The sequence below is a fragment of the Salvelinus fontinalis genome, chromosome 14 (assembly GCF_029448725.1).
Source record: "Salvelinus fontinalis isolate EN_2023a chromosome 14, ASM2944872v1, whole genome shotgun sequence".
NCBI lineage: Eukaryota > Metazoa > Chordata > Actinopteri > Salmoniformes > Salmonidae > Salvelinus > Salvelinus fontinalis.
This window is the reverse complement of record NC_074678.1, coordinates 32,109,790-32,131,932: the sequence shown is the minus strand read 5'-3', so window position 1 is coordinate 32,131,932 and position 22,143 is coordinate 32,109,790. Positions and strand designations below refer to the sequence as shown.

The 22,143-nt window shown below is 43.0% G+C and overlaps 2 protein-coding genes across 3 annotated transcripts in view; both read left to right on the top strand.

Annotated features, from left to right (window-relative positions):
* LOC129810645 (E3 SUMO-protein ligase PIAS4-A) overlaps positions 1 to 13,078 on the top strand; it is a 31,221-nt gene extending 18,143 nt beyond the window's left edge. For both annotated transcript variants that reach the window (XM_055861374.1, XM_055861375.1), the window contains exons 10-11: positions 6,958 to 7,097; positions 9,241 to 13,078. In XM_055861374.1, the coding sequence (XP_055717349.1) occupies positions 6,958 to 7,097; positions 9,241 to 9,488 (388 nt within the window). In that variant the 3' untranslated portion in view covers positions 9,489 to 13,078. The remainder of the gene's footprint in view (positions 1 to 6,957; positions 7,098 to 9,240) is intronic.
* Positions 13,079 to 13,330: 252 nt separating this feature from the next.
* On the top strand, positions 13,331 to 21,224 carry map2k2a (mitogen-activated protein kinase kinase 2a). The gene is made up of 11 exons (XM_055861376.1): positions 13,331 to 14,003; positions 14,273 to 14,483; positions 14,712 to 14,858; positions 15,203 to 15,280; positions 17,335 to 17,386; positions 18,192 to 18,316; positions 18,522 to 18,741; positions 18,923 to 18,987; positions 19,104 to 19,165; positions 19,502 to 19,547; positions 19,932 to 21,224. Exons 1-11 carry the CDS (start codon positions 13,915 to 13,917, stop codon positions 20,040 to 20,042), a joined length of 1,206 nt encoding a protein of 401 aa, XP_055717351.1. The 5' UTR covers positions 13,331 to 13,914; the 3' UTR covers positions 20,043 to 21,224.
* The last annotated feature ends 919 nt before the right edge of the window (positions 21,225 to 22,143 follow it).

Here is a 22,143-nt window from a genome sequence, read left to right as displayed (position 1 = left end):
AGATATTCATTTACTCAATAAATGTTCCTTTTGTTCGATAAAGTCTCTTTATATCCAAAAACCTCAGTTGTGTTCGCGTTTTCTTCAGTAATCCACAGGCTCAAACGCAGACAAAAAATCCAAAGTGTATCTGTAAGTTCATTGAAAAATGTCAAACGATGTTTATATTCAATCCTCAGGTTGTTTTTAGCCTAAATAATCAATAATATTTAAACCGGACTATAACGTCGTCAATATAAAAGGTCGCGCGCATGAAAAAGCTCTGTGACACTTTAGGGTCCACTCATTCAGACTGCTCTTACTTCCTAATTTTTCAGAATACAAGCCTGAAACAATTTCTAAAGACTGTTGACATCTAGTGGAAGGCATAAGAACTGCAATTTGAGTCCTAAGTCAATAGATACTGTAATGGCATTGAATAGAAAACTACAAAACCCCCCAAAAAACGACTTATCCGACTGGATTTTTCTCAGGTTTTCGCCTGCCAAATCAGTTGTTATACTCAGACACTATTTTAACAGTTTTGGAAACTTTAGAGTGTTTTCTATCCAAATCAACCAGTTATATGCATATCATATCTTCTGTGCCCGAGAAGCAGGCAGTTTAATTTGGGCATGCTTTTCATCCAAAATTCCGAATGCTGCCCCCTACCCTAGAGAAGTTAAGCATGCATGAGAGCACCAGCTGTTCTAGACGACTGTGATTACTTTCTCGTAAGCAAGACCTTTTTAAAGAGGACTGAACATGCCCCATTCACATCGACCGGGCAGTAGTTGAGAGGGTTGAGAGCTTCAAGTTCCTTGGTGTCCACATCACCAACACACTATCATGGTCCAAACACACCAAGACAGTTGTGAAGAGGGCATGGCAACACCTCCCCAGATCCTCAAAGTTCTACAGCTACACCATCGAGAGTATCCTGACAAGTTGCAGGGGGTAGTGCGAACAGCCCAGTACATCAATGGGGCCAAGCTTCCTGCAATCCAGGACCTATATACTAGGCGGTGTCAGAGGAAGGCCCAAAAATTGTCAGACACGAGTCACCCAAGTCATAGACTGTTGGCAAGCGATCCTTAACAGCTTCTACCCCCAAGCCATAAGAATGCTGAACAATTAATCAAATGGCCACCGGACTATTTACATTGTTTTTACACTGCTGCTACTCACTGTTTATCACTTTACCCCTACCTACATGTACAAAAACTGCATTGTTGGTTAAGGGCTTGTAAGTAAGCATTTCACGGTAAGGTCTACACCCTTTGTATTCAGAGCATGTGACATAAGATTTGATCAGACCATGAGAAACAAGATTCTCTGGTCTGATGAAACCAAGATTGAACTCTTTGGCCTGAATGCCAAGCATCACATCTGGATGAAACCTGGCACCATCCCTATGGTGAAGCATGGTGGTGGCAGCATCATGCTGTGGGGATGTGTGTCAGCGGCAGGGACTGAGAGACTAGTCAGGATCGAGGGAAAGATGAACGGCACAAAGTATAGCGAGATCCTCAATGAACCTACTCCAAAGTGCTCAGAACCTCAGACTGGGGGAAGGTTCACCTTCCAACAGGACAACGACCCTAAGCACACAGCCGAGACAGTTCAGGAGTGGCTTCGGGACAAGTCTCTGAATGTCCTTGAATGGCCCAGCCAGAGCCCGGACTTGAACCCTTTCCAACATCTCTGGAGAGACCTGAAAATAGCTGTGCAGCAACGCTCACCATCCAACCTGGCAGCTCTTGAGAGGATCTGCATAGAAGAATGGGAGAAACTCCCCAAATACAGGTGTGCCAAGCTTGTAGTTGCATACCCAAGAAGACTCCAGGCTGTAATCACTTCCAAAGGTGCTTCAACAAAATACTGAATAAAGGGTCTGAATATTTATGTAAATGTGATGTTGAAACATTTCAACAATAAAAACGTTTTTTGCTTTGTCATTATGGGGTATTGTGTGTAGATTGATAAGGGGGAAAAACTATTTAATCCATTTTAGAATGAGGCTGTAACAAAATGTGGAAGAAGTCAAGGAGTCTCAAATAATTTGAGTGCAATGCATTCTGTTCATTAATTATGATAAACTTGGGCAAATGTAATTTAATACTACATTTAGTTGAATCCCTGCTAAAAAAAATAATATATATATATTCTCGAATTCCGTTTTAATGCCTGGATTCCGTGAGTGTGCTAATTATCATACACTGCTCAAAAAAATAAAGGGAACACTTAAACAACACAATGTAACTCCAAGTCAATCACACTTCTGTGAAATCAAACTGTCCACTTAGGAAGCAACACTGATTGACAATAAATTTCACATGCTGTTGTGCAAATGGAATAGACAAAAGGTGGAAATTATAGGCAATTAGTAAGACACCCCCAAAAAGGGAATGGTTCTGCAGGTGGTGACCACAGACCACTTCTCAGTTCCTATGCTTCCTGGCTGATGTTTTGGTCACTTTTGAATGCTGGCGGTGCTTTCACTCTAGTGGTAGCATGAGACGGAGTCTACAACCCACACAAGTGGCTCAGGTAGTGCAGCTCATCCAGGATGGCACATCAATGCGAGCTGTGGCAAAAAGGTTTGTTTCTGTCAGTGTAGTGTCCAGAGCATGGAGGCGCTACCAGGAGACAGGCCAGTACATCAGGAGACGTGGAGGAGGCCGTAGGAGGGCAACAACCCAGCAGCAGGACCGCTACCTCCGCCTTTGTGCAAGGAGGTGCAATGCCAGAGCCCTGCAAAATGACCTCCAGCAGGCCACAAATGTGCATGTGTCTGCTCAAACGGTCAGAAACAGACTCCATGAGGGTGGTATGAGGGCCTGACGTCCACAGGTGGGGGTTGTGCTTACATCCCAACACCGTGCAGGACGTTTGGCATTTGCCAGAGAACACCAAGATTGGCAAATTCGCCACTGGCGCCCTGTGCTCTTCACAGATGAAAGCAGGTTCACACTGAGCACATGAGCACATGTGACAGACGTGACAGAGTCTGGAGACGCCGTGGAGAACGTTCTGCTACCTGCAACATCCTCCAGCATGACCGGTTTGGTGGTGGGTTGGTGGTGTGGGGTGGCATTTCTTTGTGGGGCCGCACAGCCCTCCATGTGCTCGCCAGAGGTAGCCTGACTGCCATTAGGTACCGAGATGAGATCCTCAGACCCCTTGTGAGACCATATGCTGACACATGCACATTTGTGGCCTGCTAGAGGTCATTTTGCAGGGCTCTGGCAGTGCACCTCCTTGCACAAAGGCGGAGGTAGCGGTCCTGCTGCTGGGTTGTTGCCCTCCTACGGCCTCCTCCACGTCTCCTGATGTACTGGCCTGTCTCCTGGTAGCGCCTCCATGCTCTGGACACTACACTGACAGAAACAACAAACCTTTTTGCCACAGCTCGCATTGATGTGCCATCCTGGCTGAACTGCACTACCTGAGCCATTTGTGTGGGTTGTAGACTCCGTCTCATGCTACCACTAGAGTGAAAGCACCGCCAGCATTCAAAAGTGACCAAAACATCAGCCAGGAAGCATAGGAACTGAGAAGTGGTCTGTGGTCACCACCTGCAGAACCATTCCTTTTTTGGGGGTGTCTTACTAATTGCCTATAATTTCCACCTTTTGTCTATTCCATTTGCACAACAGCATGTGAAATTTATTGTCAATCAGTGTTGCTTCCTAAGTGGACAGTTTGATGTCACAGAAGTGTGATTGACTTGGAGTTACATTGTGTTGTTTAAGTGTTCCCTTTATTTTTTTGAGCAGTGTATTTGAACCAGAATGAGGCTCTGTTGTTCCTGCAGTGATTCACCATCTTCGTCAAATGTTTTCATAATTTATCGGCAGCTAATCACCACTAAAGCCTAGGCCTAACAGTAGCCTATGCAAATTAGATTGCCAAATGAACGACACTCACCGATGCAATTTGGTAGGCTACACTGACTGACAAAATGAGTCACTCACTTTAGCAACCAGAGCTCTGTATATAATGACGAGATACTCATTTCTCTGCCCAAGCAATGGGAGTCGTTGTCCCGAAGGCAGGCGACAAGTTTAGGTCCAAAATAAAGCTAATAGAAACACATTAGGGTTATTTTGGAAAGATTTTGGCGAGAGTGAAATCTCTCGCTTCGCCTCTTCCTCTCTGCTGCGTTTCTTTGTCATCGTTAGCTATGTGACTGACAGGCGCCTATCCTATCAATAGATGGCTAGAAGATGCATATCATTCATTCCAGCGGAAGGGCTCGACGGATTAGCGAATTAAACTTTTAAATGAAATGTAGCCTAATTAATATGAAGTAGAAAATGTAACCCACTGATTAGCCGGCGCTAATGGAAAACACTTAAGTCAATGTATTTAAATTGAAGTTTTATCCTAATTACAATGTTTACAACACTGGTTAAAATTATATATATTTTTTTAATGTAATATCACCAATGAGCATTGGTCCCCGATTCAAATGTTTAACTGGTTAAATGTAATCTACGTAATACCCAAAGGTAATTATTTAGAAGGCCATAAACTATAACTAGTAATGCTGCATACTCCAAGAAAGGTTAAAATCTCACCTTTCTGGTAAAAGTAGTGTAGTCATTTGAGGACAAGCTCAAGTACACAGTACAAATGTGATGAATAGGAAATACATCAAATATTTCATTTTTAACAACTGATTAAGGCTTGAAACGACTTGTGCTTTCTAAATATAATCAAATTTATAAAACGACCTAATTATAAGAGTTCACCTTCCTTATAACTGTAATATACTTATTTATATTTGTATGTTTAGTGTTAGAAGGTACATCTTTTCTAAAGGTCTCCCATGATCAAAATGTCTGGCCCTATCGCTGTGAACGTCACACATAGCTCTAGCTTGGGTACCTGAACTCGTTAGGAACTCTCCTTTCATCTCATATTGATCTTGTCCGTCTATGACAGTGTTTTTGTTTAAAATCGATTAATTCTACATTTGATAAAGTTGGCTATAAATCGAATGTGCTAGAGGGACGAAACACTCTCCTGCTGTGCTACGATGTGACGTAGGGTTCAGCAAGGAGTTGGACAGTCAGAAGAGCAAATTAAATGGTAAGAGGGACATCCCAGCTTCAAGTGGTGTTAAATTTGACATCCTACTTCACATAGGCGGATGAGATATACTCCTGTGTCCGTGAGAATCAGAGCTACCGCTCAATGAAAGCCATTTCGATCTACGGTGTCACAACGGAACTAGTACCAGAACCATGCAGGTCACCTAAACGGGGGATTTTATATTTAGAGAAAGTTAAGATACAAGTGCATCGATCCGCGGACCCAAACCAATAAAACCAATAAAATAATCTGATCTATTCAAACGTTATGAATCACCGGTTCACCAAAAAATTATTTGCTCATGTCATATTATTTCTACTTTCTGAAAATACTTCCTCTTTTGTGACAACTGATGCGTCCTCTCTCATTCAGTGTCAAACTCCATTCAACTGTGTAGACAGTCATTGATCTTTAAGTCATTTTGCATGCCGAACAACCCCAGGCCTAGTCAAACTGAGCACTGTGCCCAGCTTTGCGCACTGACCAACGTGCGGTAGGCAGCCTGTTCCTGATCTAGCACATCTGCGCGGTACCTTCAGCATTCAAATGCTAAAATGGCTTGCATGATATTAGGCTTTATTAGTTGAGTAACAACCTGTGTAATTTGCTAGGTTAATGTTATCTATCCGCTGTTGAAAATGTGTTTTTACTTTTATTCCGGTAAGATACTGGAGACACAACTCATCTGCCTATAGCTGCTAAACAGGGCTTACAATAGATTTTATTTTGGTGGTTCAGGTTCAGCAATAGGTTTGACAGTTTATAGAGAATCTGTTTATATGGTCATTTTTATATATACAGGGTAAAGTTGATAATTTCATATTGAAGACAGCAATCACTTTTGCAAGGCGCACTGCAAATTACTGAAGCAAGAGAAGTTTTCTGTAAAAACTTCCAAACTGTAAAAAAACATTTGATATTAGGGGGTGAAATCCAAAGTTGTGCTATGTCTTCATTGGCTAGGTCATAGGTCATTTTTGGGAATGATAAATATTGATACATTAGTAGCTAAAACACAATCTGCAAAAATTCTAGAACTAAAGTGGTAGGACAAAAACATATGCTACATTCCCTCCTCCCTAATCTGGTAGTAGGGTGGTAAATGCCTAGGCTCCCTTATGGCTCAGCTCACGTTCCTACATAATACATACACCATAGACATGCATCATTTAGACACAATCAATCCCGTCCCCATGCCGTGGACCCTGCTGACTTCCCCTTCTAGCTGGTGCTGCTGTGGGCTGGGGAGTTGCTGTACGCCTCAGGTATGGAGATGTATACTTAATACAAAAGTATAATCAACTCATCACAGCTCTGCCACAAACATGGAAGAGGCATTTACTCAAAAGAGAAAATAATGAATGTTTGTCTGCCGCCAATCAAAAACTTGCATGGCTAAAAATGACTAATATAAATCGCAAAATGTATCAGTACCACTTAAAGTCGACAGGTTTGACAACTATACTGCATCAAATTCAAGATAGTTAGGAACCGATTTGATGTCCCAATACCATGGCATCGGGTTTATCAGATTTTTCAAATGTATTTGACTCATCCGTTCTTTTCAATTTAAACTATTATATACATTTCTCGCCACAAAGTAATGCTCAATATATGGGGCATTGAACAGTCAGCCCTGTGCAGACTCTGCCACGAGGAAACAATCAATAGAGCATCTCTTTTGATACTGTTGTTTTTGATTTGTTGAGTCAATGTCCAGTACAAATAGAAACTATATATAGCTTATTTCCACAAACTTCCTTAAAATGTATATCTAATATTTGAGAGTTGTGTGTTATTTGACACATCCAATCCCTGCGTGTGTGTCCTGATATGATATGTACTTATTTGACTGACTCTTTGTCTCCGTGTGTCCAGGCTGGCATCTGAGATCTTAAAGGAGACCCATGAGGATATTGAGGAGATTGAATATCTGACTGACGGTTCATGGAGACCCATTCGAGATGAGAGGGAGAGGGAACGGAGCAACACTCCTGACTATCCCGTAGTGGATATATGTAAGTGCATGTCAAATGGGGCTGGGTGGTATGGGCAAAATATCAACACAATATTTGTAGGAAAAAAAGGTATGTCTGCATTTTGTTTTTGAATTATAAAAGTTCTAAATATTATTTGAGTAGTCCATGACCCTAGGGGGGCAACACATACATTCTAAGTGATTTCAATGGGTCTTTCTCCATTCTGATTTGTTTTATACTGTTCAATTTAACTTCAACCGCCAACAATGTCTGCATTTTCATCAATTTCTACATTGCCTGCACTCATTTGTTATCATTTCCACACTGTGCCACGTAGGGCTGCATGATATTGGCAAAAAAATCAAGCCCTTATATTGCGATTTGACTTTGCAATTTAGATCAAAACACTTGAGTGAACTGTTGGAATCATGGCCATAAAATAATTATGCTAATGTTATAGTGGGCAGTACTTTGAATACAGTGTTTGAAATGACAACGAATGAAATGAAAAATGATAAAGCCAGGGAGGAATTATTTTGACAGGGTAGTAACCAAGTTAGGCTCAGTGTTTCCCAGGAGACCCTAATTTAGATGTTACTTTACATGGTTTCTCTTACTTCATGTAGCTAGATACTGTTGCACAAAAATGCTGATCTAGGCCTACACCAGCACTGCTATCCGTTTGTTTTAGTTAGCTACGTTTGCTCTGACACTGAAAAGACGAAGAAAAGACAAACTAGCTATTTGCAGACAGTACGATACATTATCAGTTTGTAATTATAGAACGCTTGTGGATTTATATTTTAAGAAGCGAAGTGTAACGCCGTATCGTTGTCACCAACATCTGACCATGCAGCAAGTGCTCGTGACTGTGGTCGAGCAAAAACGTGTCTCGAGTGGCTGGGAAGGGCTTGGTGTGTACGTGCAACAGGAGTAGGGTGAGAAACGACTCAAGTAGCAAATGGAGTAAACTATAAAAACTGGTGGCGTATCACATTTAACAAACCAAACATTGAAATACCGTTATAGAAGGTAAAGTAAGAACCCAGTCCGTGCATCAGTACCGGTGTATATAGTAAAATATGGTATTCCGCCCAGCCCTAATGTCAAATATTTCCATTTTAGCTCTTGCAGACTGATTTTGATACTTAGTGCTTTCGGAAAGTATTCAGACCCCTTGACTTTTCCCACATTTTGTTACAGCCTTATTCTAAAATGGATTAAATAAACATAATAATCTTCAGCAAACTACACACAATACCCTATAATGACAAAGTGCAAATGTATAAGAAATAAAAATACCCTATTTACATAAGCATTCAGACCCTTTGCTATGAGACTTGAGCTCAGGTCCATCCTGTTTCCATTGATCATCCTTGATGTTTCTACAACTTGATTGGAGTCCACCTGTGGTAAATTCAATTGATTGGACATGATTTGGAAAGGCACACACCTGTCTATATAAGGTCCCACAGTTGACAGTGCATGTCAGAGCAAAAACCAAGCCATGAGGTTGAAGGAATTGTCCGTAGAGCGCCGAGACAGGATTGTGTCGAGGCACAGATCTGGGGAAGGGTACCAAAACTATTCTGCAGTATTGAAGGTCCCCAAGAACACAGTGGACTCCATCATTCTTAGATGGAAGAAGTTTGGAACCACCAAGACTCTTACTAGAGCTGGCCGCCCGGCCAAACTGCGCAATCGGGGAGAAGGGCCTTGGTCAGGGAGGTGACCAAGAACCCAATGGTCGACCTAGAATTCCTCTGTGGAGATTGTTGTCCTTATGGAAGGTTCTCCCATCTCTGCAGCACTCTACCAATCAGGCGTTTATGGTAGAGTGGCCAGACGGAAGTCACTCCTCAGAGGCACATGACAGCCCGCTTGGAATTTGCCAAAAGGCACCTGAAGGATATTTCCGTTTTTTATTTTTGATATTTCAATTTCTAAACCTGTTTTTGCTTCGTCATTATGGGATATTGTGTGTAGATTGGTGGGGGGGGGGGGGGAAGACTATTTAGAATAAGGGTGTAACTTTTAAGTGGAAAAAGTCAAGGGTTTCTGAATACTTTCATAATGCTCTGTAATTTAGACGCCATGCTTTGTAGGTCATTTATTTTAGATATATTTTTTTATAGCATTGGTTTGTAATAGTGTTCACTTGTCCCCACCATCCCCCTCCCAGGTGTTCCTGAGGCGAACGGCCACTCCCCAGCCCACAGCAGCACCAGCCAGACAGGGAAGTCAGGAGCAGGGTCCACGGCGGGGGGAACGGGCGGAGGAGTGGTGGTAGATCTGACTCTGGACTCTGAGGAGGAGGAGGAGGGGGGAGGGGCTAGAGGAGACAGCGACGACACCGAGGACAGCCAGGACAGCCCCGCCCCCAAGAGGGGCCGATACGACTATGACAAGGACCTGGTCACTGCCTACTGACTGGCGGACTGACCCCACAAACTGAGAGAGAGGGTTGGGCTTGATTGCATCCCCTGCCCGCCCACCTGCCCCCACTTCTCTGGCGTTTATCCACACACAGGCACACTCTCATACATGCACTGTCAACCTCTGGAGTGGTTAGGCTTCATCTATACACCACTGGAAACAACAACTCCCTAACACTTGTGGCTCACCCCTCCCAGCATTCTGTATCCTGCCTCCTTAGAGACAATTTAAAATGGTAACCTCCTCTCAAACTATTCCCCCTCCATCTCCTTGTACTTTGTATTTGACTTGAATTTAAGGCTCTCAAAGCCACAAGCATTTGGTGTTTCGCCACTTTTTGTGATCGGAGGCAATATGGAGCATCATCGTTGTTCAGTAGTAAGAGGTCAAGATAACCTATATGAAGAATTTGTGACTTGAGCCACAGACTAGATTTTTCTGTAATATGATGAAATTGAACACCCCAACTTTCTTTCTAATTCATTCAGACAATGAAGACAAAGAAAATGGGCTCTTAGTATTTCAAATTGTTTAAGTCAGAAAATCCCTAAAAATTATTGGTTTGATACCTCCCCCATTTAATTTTGTCCTTAGATGATGACAACCTACCTCAGTCATACATAGCGAACTTGCTTGACCAGAGAGAGTAGCACCTGAACTATGGTGGCTAGAGGGTCTACTTTTTTTTTTTTTTTTTTTTTTGCTCGCGTCACTTAAAAGAATAAAGAAATCCATTAAACATTTTATACAACTTGTACGGCCCAATTAGGGAATAGGTTATGGGAAGCAGGGTCGTGTTCATTAGGGCACAATAGCAACATGTTTATTTTATTTTATGGTTTGTAATGGAAAACGAGTACTTCCCTGTTTCACTCCGTTTGAGTGTTTTTGTTTTGTGCTGAATATGACCCAGGGGTGCTGTATCTTTGAGAAGTTCTTGTAAGTACTCCCCACTGCATTGAAATATATGATTTCAGTTGGTGTCTGAATAGCTACACAGTATGACAAGCAATTGTCATAGTGGCGGGTAAGCAGAGACCAGCAGTTATCATTTGAGGTTTTGGAACATAATCTTTTCAGATTCTGCCCAATGTTCTGTGTTGCCAGTGTTGTTCAGATTGATCAAGGAAACTAATACAGCATGGATTATTTTCACCTGCCCATTTATTGTCAGTTTAACAGTTGGATAGTCTGAGACTAAACACTGCTGCATTCAACCTTCTTCCCCTTAAATCATGAGCGCTTCAGTGTTTTGAACCAGATTTGTTTTTCTTTCAGTTTCTTAAATTTGTTGATATTTTTTTTTATTGAACAAGGCACTTGACTAAAGAATGTCACAAATATTAGTATCTACACAAAACTGGTCAAAACCATGTTGAGGCAATTGTGCCAAAGCAGATTTGTGTCAATTATCTCTTGTTGCAAGGTCAGATTTGGGTGCCTTTTTTTGTTTTGAGTTTAGATTGGTGGAGGCTAGAGCCCACAGTTGTTTGGCTATTTGACCTGGTCTACACAGGAAGTCCCAGTAAGAAAATACATTATTTAAGACGATTTGTCATTATTTACTTTTTTCTTTTATTTTACAGAGTGGGGGACTTAAGGAGGGATGTATCTCCAGATGTGGAATGATATCGATTTGTGAGTGTCGACATCCTTTTGACTTAATTGTCTTTGTCTAAAGTATAGTATTTATTGATAATTGATTGCGTCACAACTTTGTTTTATTTGAAAGGCAGTGTGTATTAAATTGTACATATGTGGCAATCAAGAGTGCTGTACCAGAGCCATTTATATATGGCTTTGTACTGTGCACAAGTTCCCAGTAAGGGGTAGCAGAACACTTACGAAGCTGGAACTTTTTTGTGAATGAATACGTGGCAAACTGAATGATCCAGGCTCACTGCCATCGTTAGACATGTCCCTTTCCATCTGAGTAAACTGAGTTCTAACCAATAACACATTCTGCCTCTTCCCAGTTCAACGATATTACACTCAAATTAGCCTTTATTATTACATAGGCCCTAGATGAATGTCTTCTCTACAGGTAGTTTAAACAAGACATCAGTAATGACTGCTTCAGATTAGCTTTTTCCACAGGCACAGTTTAAATTGTAGTAAACATTGTTCATCTTTTGGGTTACAACAGTTGCTGAGACTTACAAACGTTTTAATATTTTCGTTCCTGGTCATTAGATTCCTCACCCCAGCGATAGTCCCCATTTTTTAAATTTGTGCTGTTTATGGCATTTGTCTACTTTCAGGATTTTATAGAACAGAGTCTGTTGTAAATTCCTAGAATCTCTCAAATGGTATTGGTAATACATGCATTTGACTATAGCGTAAGCATATTGACATTTTGTGATCATCCTGAATTCAGACTTGCATAGACACTCAGTACTGTATGAGTAAGCCATTTTGTGGAAGATGTAGTAGTATACCTAATCTAATAATGAGATGATATTGACTGGGGAAACGTATGGGATCTTCTCTTCCACTTTTCTGCAGTACTCATGACATTTCCATATATTTCTAGCTTGCGGATGTTATACCGATTTAGGTGAGTTCTGAAACAATTATAGGTAACCCGCATTGTTTGATGGCACTTTCTGTCAAAGAACCCCAAACTGTAGCGGTGTCCCTGAATATGACCATAGTTGTATGATTCATGTATTTTAAGCAACATCTTATTACGTCTAGCAGAATTCCATCTTCAACTAAGCCAATCTATCCAACAAATTACTCCACAGATTTGAATCACGTTGTTTTAATTTATAAGTGTAGAACATCACTGCGCAGATAGATTTCCTCAAGCTTTTTCATATTGCGAGAGAGAGTTGAAGTACAGGTTGTTTCTGAGGAACTGAGCCAGATGGTGAAACCTGGGTTAGGGTCCAGAGTGGGTTTTAAGCAAATGGTGGATCAGGTCTTGATGGTGGCATTCCTTATTATAACAATGCTTAAGGTAGCATGGGCAGGGCTTGCAATCCATTATGTAAATGTTTTGTTTGTCTTTTATATCTTCATATTAAAAGACAATACAATTAAAATATTTTATTAAGCTTCGAATCGCCTCCAGTTGTTACAAAAGTCAGACACAATAAAATCACAAATACCAGTATTGGAACTGATGCCACTTTAGGGGTAAGAGGTGGTTGGGTCGTCACTAGTTACCACAGCCACAAAGTCAATTATGGCTAATCATCGCCTATTTCTACAATTTAACTTATTAAAATCTGACTTTAACCTTATGCCTAACCTTAAGACCAAAAAGCAAATGTTTGTTTTCATGAGTTTTTACTGTATAGCCATTTGACTTTGGCTGTGGTAACTAGTGACAACCAGATGGTTGAGGTGTAGATTGGTGTGACATCCTTTACCTGATGCTGGGGCCTCAGGGACACATTTGTCTCCTTTTCAAAAAGAACTGTACAATTCAAAATCATATTCTAACACCTGTTATTGACTTGTGGAATTAATTAAACCTTTTTTTTTTTCTTTTTTTTTTATCGAATTGTCTGCTAAGTCATGTTAGCTTGAAAAGTAACAAGTTCCTTCTGGAAAAATAAAGTTATTCAAAACAGAAATCATGATCAAATTACTTTTGCCAGTTTTTCCCCATGGGTAGATTTCCTTCAAGTTTAAATACTAAAATTAAACATTAATCAAGTCAAACCTCTTAAAGTGATGTTTGTAAATTTAGGAGAGTAATTTACGTAGTAGTTGAGTAGCTAGGCCTAGTTGTAGAAATCTGCTTGATAGTAATTTCTACAATGTGCCATTGGAGGTCGCTACCATTAAACATGGCTGTTTTAAAATCCCGCGATAGTTCAATTGCCATGGCATGATGGCTCAGACTCGCGATTTTTGGAAGACTCCCCATGTTGCTGCTTCCTGTACTGAAACACCGAATTCCGTCTCCGCAGTCTGCAACCAAGCTTCACACCCCGGCTCCATACAGGGGAAGGTCTACAAGTGTATCCCTTTAACCTTCGAACGCTAACAATCCTCGGTCAGTGACCAGTCAGTCCTGTCAACCACAGCCGTTGTCCTTGTGGCGAGGGCCGCTCTGATTTGAGGAACGCAGTACACGATTTCCGTAGGGGAGGTGGTGCTAGCTGGACAAGAAGCGAAAGGAACAGTAATGTGTACAAATCTAGTGTACTATTATAGCTAGTTTTAAAAATATATATATACCTTACTCGTTAGATATCTAAAATAGTCAAATGCACCTGACCTGATGGTGACGTGTGATTGTCCTTACAAACATCTATCTGTCATGCTCGCAAAGTAAGTAACTGGCTAAGCCACTAACAGCCAGCAACATTTACCCCTGTTGCTGTTTTAGAACAACTTTGAATTATCAGTTCCTTGTACTGATTTGCTTCGGAAAGTCGTCCAGGGCACTGTAAAATATTTCGATATGGCTCCGAAGAGAAGACCCGTTCCCCTAAATATCACGCCCATTGGAGAGGGGCAGTCCATCTCCACAACCATCGATGCTGCGTCCGAGTGAGTAACTCGGGAGGGCCGAGAGCATGTATATTGTGTACTGTACTGCTATCCGGTAAATTATGGTTCTGGGGACTAGATGCACAATTTTGTTCCAGTCGAACACTTACCTATATAACACTAGCCTAACTCGCCTGATTCAAACCAATCATGGGCTCAGTGATTAGTCGTATCCATGTGCACCCATATGTCCCCAGGACCAGGATTGAAAGTATGTTTGTTTAATATTGATCTATGGCAAGCTCCCTCAATGCATCTCCACTTCTCAGAGCCAATCTGGAAGCCTTACAAAAGAAGCTAGGAGAGCTAGATTTGGACGAACAGCAGAGGAAACGTCTGGAGGCTTTCCTCACCCAGAAAGCCCAAGTGGGCGAGCTGAAAGATGATGATTTCCACCCCATATGTGAGCTGGGCGCTGGCAACGGTGGAGTGGTCAACAAGGTCCGCCACAAACCCTCCAGACTGGTCATGGCCCGAAAGGTGAGTCTACCCTTGTATCAATTTTTTAATATTTCTCCCTTAACTCAGTTGTAGATCCACGCTACACTACTATCCTTAGGTGCCAGGCTTCTAGGCTGAGACATATAGCCGTTGAAGGAAACCAGGTCCACACAAACAAGTCTGTTTTAATTCTGGTTTATGGCTCAAACTGTTATTCTAGATGAGCACTTGATTATTCTTATGTTGTTATCATCTGATCCCCCTCAGCTCATCCACCTGGAGATTAAGCCTGCCATCAGGAACCAGATCATCAGAGAGCTGCAGGTGCTGCATGAGTGCAACTCTCCCTACATCGTGGGCTTCTATGGGGCCTTCTACAGCGACGGAGAGATCAGTATCTGCATGGAGCACATGGTGAGCTTCTGATAGAGACCGGTTTGAGTTGAGGGGGTGGATCAGTCGTAGGACTAGCATTGTGCTGGAATATCGGAAGACATTGGGGGTCAGTGGCAAAAAAGCTGATGTGTGAATTTTAGTTTTGTCTGGGAGTAGGAATATTTGTTTGTGGTTTTGAGACTGCGATGGTGCTTATTAAAGGACCTGTGGCGTAACACTAACAAACCAGTTGTAACTTTGTTTTAACAAGTTAAAATGTTGCAGTGGTTATGATATATTAGTCATGTCATGCACCTGGAGCAATTGTGCATTACAAAATGCGTACAATGTACAGACATTAAACCGTTGCCTGTTGGGTACAGGATGGAGGCTCTCTGGATCAGGTGCTGAAGGAAGCCAGGAGAATCCCTGAGGAGATCTTGGGCAAAGTCAGCATAGCAGTAAGTATTACTCAATTAAGATTTCAATTAATTGTTTGTGCTTAATTGTTGGTGTTTGCATTCAGTTGGTATTTTTTTCATAAATACCCAAGGTAAGTTTATTATGACTAGATGAGTTAAAAATATAAATATATATATATTATACAATAAAATGCTCTTGAATTATTTGTTACTTTTATCTCACTTTTTTAGGTATTTTCTTAGCTGTATTGTTGGTTAAGGGCTTGTATTGTTGGTTAATGGCTTGTAAGTAAGCATTTCACTGTAAGGTCTACCTACACCTTTACATTACATTTAAGTCATTTAGCAGACGCTCTTATCCAGAGCGACTTACAAATTGGTGCATTCACCTTATGATATCCAGTGGAACAACCACTTTACAATAGTGCATCTAACTCTTTTAAGGGGGGGGGGGGGGGGGTTAGAAGGATTACTTTATCCTATCCTAGGTATTCCTTAAAGAGGTGGGGTTTCAGGTGTCTCCGGAAGGTGGTGATTGACTCCGCTGACCTGGCGTCGTGAGGGAGTTTGTTCCACCATTGGGGTGCCAGAGCAGCGAACAGTTTTGACTGGGCTGAGCGGGAACTGTACTTCCTCAGAGGTAGGGAGGCGAGCAGGCCAGAGGTGGATGAACGCAGTGCCCTTGTTTGGGAGTAGGGCCTGATCAGAGCCTGGAGGTGCCGTTCCCCTCACAGCTCCGTAGGCAAGCACCATGGTCTTGTAGCGGATGCGAGCTTCAACTGGAAGCCAGTGGAGAGAGCGGAGGAGCGGGGTGACGTGAGAGAACTTGGGAAAGTTGAACACCAGACGGGCTGCGGCGTTCTGGATGAGTTGTAGGGGTTTAATGGCACAGGCAGGGAGCCCAGCCAACAGCGAGTTGCAGTAATCCAGACGGGAGATGACAAGTGCCTGGATTAGGACCTGCGCCGCTTCCTGCGTGAGGCAGGGTCGTACTCTGCGAATGTTGTAGAGCATGAACCTACAGGAACGGGTCACCGCCTTGATGTTAGTTGAGAACGACAGGGTGTTGTCCAGGATCACGCCAAGGTTCTTAGCACTCTGGGAGGAGGACACAATGGAGTTGTCAACCGTGATGGCGAGATCATGGAACGGGCAGTCCTTCCCCGGGAGGAAGAGCAGCTCCGTCTTGCCGAGGTTCAGCTTGAGGTGATGATCCGTCATCCACACTGATATGTCTGCCAGACATGCAGAGATGCGATTCACCACCTGGTTATCAGAGGGGGGAAAGGAGAAGAATAATTGTGTGTCGTCTGCATAGCAATGATAGGAGAGACCATGTGAGGATATGACAGAGCCAAGTGACTTGGTGTATAGCGAGAATAGGAGAGGGCCTAGAACAGAGCCCTGGGGGACACCAGTGGTGAGAGCACGTGGTGCGGAGACAGATTCTCGCCACGCCACCTGGTAGGAGCGACCTGTCAGGTAGGACGCAATCCAAGCGTGGGCTGCGCCGGAGATGCCCAGCTCGGAGAGGGTGGAGAGGAGGATCTGATGGTTCACAGTATCAAAGGCAGCCGGTAGGTCTACAAGGATGAGAGCAGAGGAGAGAGAGTTAGCTTTAGCAGTGCGGAGCGCCTCCGTGACACAGAGAAGAGCAGTCTCAGTTGAATGACTAGTCTTGAAACACCTGTAGTATTTGGTGCGTGTGACAAATAATATTTGATTTGATATTGTTGATCTAAACGCAACTTGGCAGTTTGTCACAACTGTGATCAAGTGCACTCTGTTCCTTGCCCTTGTGGTTAAGGAGTTATTTTTTGTTTCTCAATGGACTGCTTTTTCTCCTGTCATTGTGATAATCATGAGTCACAGGAAGCTCAACATGCAAGGCCTTCTCACTGTTCTCACCATTAACACTGTGGGCGTCAGTGCGTGTTTTGGTGTGATATCTTGTATGGATGTAACTATGGACCCAGGCAGGGTAAAACATCTCAGAGCTGGTCTTTGTGTAGGATTTCAGGTCCAGGATGTGTGGATGATACGCTGTCAAAGTATGTTGTGTTAAATAAAATGTTTGCATATCACTCTTAAAGGTACTCCGAGGACTTGCCTATCTGCGGGAAAAGCACCAGATCATGCACAGAGGTAAGACAGCTCTCCATATGGACTATTGTTTTCCATATAGATTGTACTGTGTTTTTGTGCACATAAACAATATGATTTAAGACCACGGATGTAGTGTTTTATTTGGACATAGTAAAATAGTGTGTTTGGGTGTATCTTGAGTTGAGGGCATGTAATGTTTAACGTTTGGTGTATAATAGTGTTCTGGAGCTGAGGGTGATGGTTTACAGTGTTTTGAATTGATGGCCCTGGTGTGTGGTGGTTGTATGTGGAGCCGATGGGTGGGCTCTGGTGTGTCGTGGTATAGTGTTGTTCTGGAGCTGAGGTCCATGGTACAGTGTTTTGGGCTGTGGTGTGTTGTGGCAGGGCTGAGGCAGAGCTGTCCGGGAGCCCAGGCGGTAATTACAGGCTCTCAGATGTGATTACATGGCAGCCGCGCCCTGCAGCCCCCTCCGTCTCTCCCTCATTCTCGCCCCTGTCTCCCTCTCTCATACTCGCCCCTGTGTCTCCTCTGAAGTGGGAGGGGGTCACCATAGAGGATGGATGTCAGGTCTACAACCCCATTATTCAGTTTCAATTTTCCAGACTGTTTGTGACTAGGGGGATTGAGGAGGATTTGGCTTGTTTGTATGGTCTCAACTGTAACTAGTGTTCAGCTCTATCTACCACAGAGTAGCTTTGTGAAATGTGTCAGTGTTGAGGTGTCTGGCATGGTAGAGGGGCTTGGACAGGGACGTGGGGAAGGGGCAGCTGGTGCTGCTGGGTCTGGGACCTCGGCCTTCTTTCTCTCTGGGACCTCACCTGTCCTCCCTGCTCTGCCACGCAGACGTCAAGCCCTCCAACATCCTGGTGAACTCGCGCGGGGAGATCAAGCTGTGTGACTTCGGCGTGAGTGGCCAACTCATCGACTCCATGGCCAACTCCTTCGTGGGAACGCGCTCCTACATGTCGGTGAGTCAGCTCTCCTTCTCCCTCCCTGCCCAGGACGCCCTGCCAAGAGCTGAGGCCGTGCCCAGTAGAGGGCCGTGTGGCACGGAGGCAGGCTCTGCCAGGCCTGCCCCCTCCCCTCAGACACCTGGAGGGTGCAGTGCACAGAGACGCCCGCCCACTTGGCCAGCTCTGCCTGGGTGTGACGTACGTGTGTGTTCCTCAACAGCCGGAGAGACTGCAGGGCACACACTACTCTGTGCAGTCGGACGTGTGGAGCATGGGCCTGTCCCTGGTGGAGCTGGCCATCGGCCGCTACCCCATCCCCCCGCCTGATGCCAAGGAGCTGGAGGCCATCTTTGGCCGGCCCGTACAGGACGGAGCCGAGGGGGAACCACACACCATCTCCAACCGCCTCCCCAGACCACCAGGAGGGCGACCAGTCAGCGGTGAGAACTGACCTGAATCCCCTCCTCCTCACACATAATACAATATAGATGATATTAGTGCTTTTCAAACAGATTTCCCTTTGCTTCTCAATAAAAAAGTAACTGGAATCAAAAAGAATAAAAAATGTAAGTATTTTATTTATGATATCTAAATATCTCTCCATATTCTCTTCTTCCTCAGGACATGGGATGGACAGTCGACCAGCCATGGCGATATTTGAGTTGCTGGACTACATTGTCAATGAGGTCAGATGAACTGCTGACTCCACATATTATTCTCCTTATTACCAATTCTCATTGTCTGTGTGCTCTGGGGATTTTGAAATAACATTTGTCTTACACACCTTTTTACTCATTCCCAGCCTCCTCCCAGGCTGCCACTTGGTGTCTTCACCAACGATTTCAACGAGTTTGTGACAAAATGGTGAGCCCAAGCATTCATCATATAAGAATAGTGCCCATTACCTCAGCAACTTTTGTTGTTTTACCATGACTTTTCTGTTTTTTGGCTGTGTGTGGACTCAACACACGTCTTGTGAATTATTGTAGGCAATAGGCACAGCGTAGAGCAATGTGGAGCAAACGTATATTTTAAAGGTAATTTTCTCATCCCTTGAGAATGATGGCCACGTCAGCAGAATGAGATTTCTTGTGCAGCCTAATCAAGGCTTTCCTTTCTATTCTTCTTTGGGGTGGGGGGGGGTCTAATGATTTCTCTGGAGTCATGGAGATTATCAAATGTTTCTGTTTGTGTTAATAGTCTGATCAAGAATCCAGCAGAGCGAGCTGACCTGAAGATGCTGATGGTGAGTAGCTATTAACTTTTATCGCTGTTGACTGTTATTTGAAGTGCATCTATGTAGTTGGACAGTTCAGCTCTGATTGTTCATTGGTCCTCTGTAGCTCATCTTCCTCTAGCTCAGTTGGTAGAGCACAGCGCTTGCAACGTCAGGATAATTTGGTTATATTCGCGGGACCACCCGTATGCATCCATAAATGACTAAGTCACTTTGAATCAAAGCGCCTCCTAGATGACGTATTATACTATATTTATTATTATTGAGGTTTGTAAACACATTTTGTAGTTTGCAAATTGGCTATGTTCCCTACTGTACATGCCCTTTCAATATCAGCCATGGACTAATATTGATGTGTTTACTAACTTGCGTTTACGGTTTGTTATTGTTTAGAACCACACGTTTATCAAGCGTGCTGAGGTGGAGGAGGTGGACTTTGCTGGCTGGATGTGTAAAACAATGGGCCTCAACCAACCCAGCACCCCCACCCGTGGCACTGAATGAGAAACCCAACGCCAGCTGCTTCCCACACGAGGATCCCCAGTGCCTCACTGTCTCTCTCTCACACACACACACACACACCTTGGCTCCCCTTTCGTCTTGCTCTTAAGAGGTTTCAGCTCTTAAGTATACTTATCATCAACAGGGCCCATTTACTCTTTATGACCACAGGTTTCCCATACCAGTGTCATGGTAGAGTCACACACATGCTATTTTCTCCTATCATATTAAAGATAAGGTACAAAGTATGGAAGGACTGCCAGTTTATCATTTCATGAATTGCCATTGAAATCAACTTACCACTTGTATTGATACGTTCTGTATTATGTTCATGGTTTGTGCAACAGCATATTGGTGTAGGCTGTAGAGGAGCTATCTTTGACAATGAAAGTGTCCATGACAGAAATCAAGTTAAGTGCTTTGAAGGTACAGGAGGACTGCAAACCAAAGAAGGTTCTCATCGTGACTACTAATGTTTTGGATATCATGCCTGAGCAAAGTACTTAGTTTTGTACATTCATGACCAGTACATTTTTGAGAGAGGAGTACTTTCAATGTTGACATTTTGATTTGATTTTAATAGTCATTAAACACTGTAAAATGAACATCAAATGTGCTCATTTTACAAAATGGAATGATTTACCAGACACATGGATTCATTTTTTTTTTTTTTTTTTTACTTGTATTTGTATCAACTGCCTGAAACTCAAGTGTCAAGTTAGAATCGCTCAAACCGTGACTACAGATGCTCTGAAAGGTTCCGATTTTTGCCAGTCTACTCAATTTATTCCCCAGAGTGTTTTTCGGTTCTGCTCCACTGTTTTGCTTTGCGTGAGTAAGTGTAACCTACACTCAAGCGTTCTCTTTGTGAAGCCCCAGCGTGGTGACTGGCTTTGAGCAGGCGGTGGTTGTAACATGTATTAGCCTGTCGACTATAAGAGCCTATGTACTGTATGTATTCTCTGCTTCTGGCTGATTTGATCATTCTCAACAGACTTGCATTTGTTGGTAACAAAGTGGATGCATTGTCGCCTGTATGTGTATAAAGCTATATAAACAGTACGCAAGTACTATTTAGCAGTCTTAAGAAAAACATGTTTTTGACTCGTTTGGGGGGAAGTGGAAGATGTCATTTTATTTTAAGAAAATGTGTTGGATACGGTTAAAAATAAAACTTTGAATGTATATGGCAATTTGTTTTTATGTTGGAGGATTTTGTGGTTATTGGGAGAACTGAATGGCGTTGCCCTCTTGCAGGAGCGTTCCTTTAGAAGAGACGTGTAGCAAGCACTCCGAGGACCCTACCTGAGGCTTACCGAGGAAAGACTGGAGGCAACAAGTGCCAGAGGATGTACTTTACTCAGGTTAAAACATGCTACACATCCTCTAAGGCAGATCTATGCGGCATGTCTACATATTTCCCAAGTCGATCTACGTACTATTACAATAGCTTTCACCCAGATAACTGCTTTGGATACTTCTATTAAAACCAACCTCTTCTAGGATATTTATCTCAGCATTGTTCTTCAGTATAGTTTGACTGAAGTTTCTCTCGCCTTGGGCCTGTATTAAATCAAAACCATGGCTCAGCCACAAATTACAAAAGCAGAGTTACAAAAGCAGAGTAGTTGGTGGGTGTCTGGTGGAGGGAGTCCCATTTATATTGGACTGAGACTTGTAATAAACATGGCTGACATCCTCTGGAGAGCTACCAGAAAGGAAAATTAACCAGTTTGATGGTTTGTTAATTATTTCAAATTTGTATGAAAACGATGTATTTTAGCTGTCTTTTTAAGCAAAGTAGAATTGTATTTATTTGTTTATTGAAACAATGTTTTTTTGCCGTGAAAATTGTTTCTAATAAGTGTGGAACATGTACTGCTTAGATCCTGATCAACCAAAATGATCCTGCAGTTAAAATGTTTTTATAGTATCTGTTTTTTCTGATCGTAAACTACCTCTGGTACCTACTGAAGTGCTGACACTGCCCTCTAGGCTGGGTGTGTGTTACTGCCTCTCCCCATGCTGTCAGAGCATGCCTAGCCTAGTTCTCCCCACAGTGCCAAGCCATGCCACACAGTGGGGTGCTTCCAGTCAGACCGAA

Excerpts from the sequence above, each read along its gene's own strand:
- map2k2a (XM_055861376.1), top strand. The coding sequence starts at position 13,915 with ATGGCTCCGAAGAGAAGACCCGTTCCCCTAAATATCACGCCCATTGGA. Across the intron at positions 15,281-17,334 it reads TGGGCAAAGTCAGCATAGCA|GTACTCCGAGGACTTGCCTA; the intron begins GTAAGTATTACT and ends TCACTCTTAAAG. Across the intron at positions 18,988-19,103 it reads TGGACTACATTGTCAATGAG|CCTCCTCCCAGGCTGCCACT; the intron begins GTCAGATGAACT and ends ACTCATTCCCAG.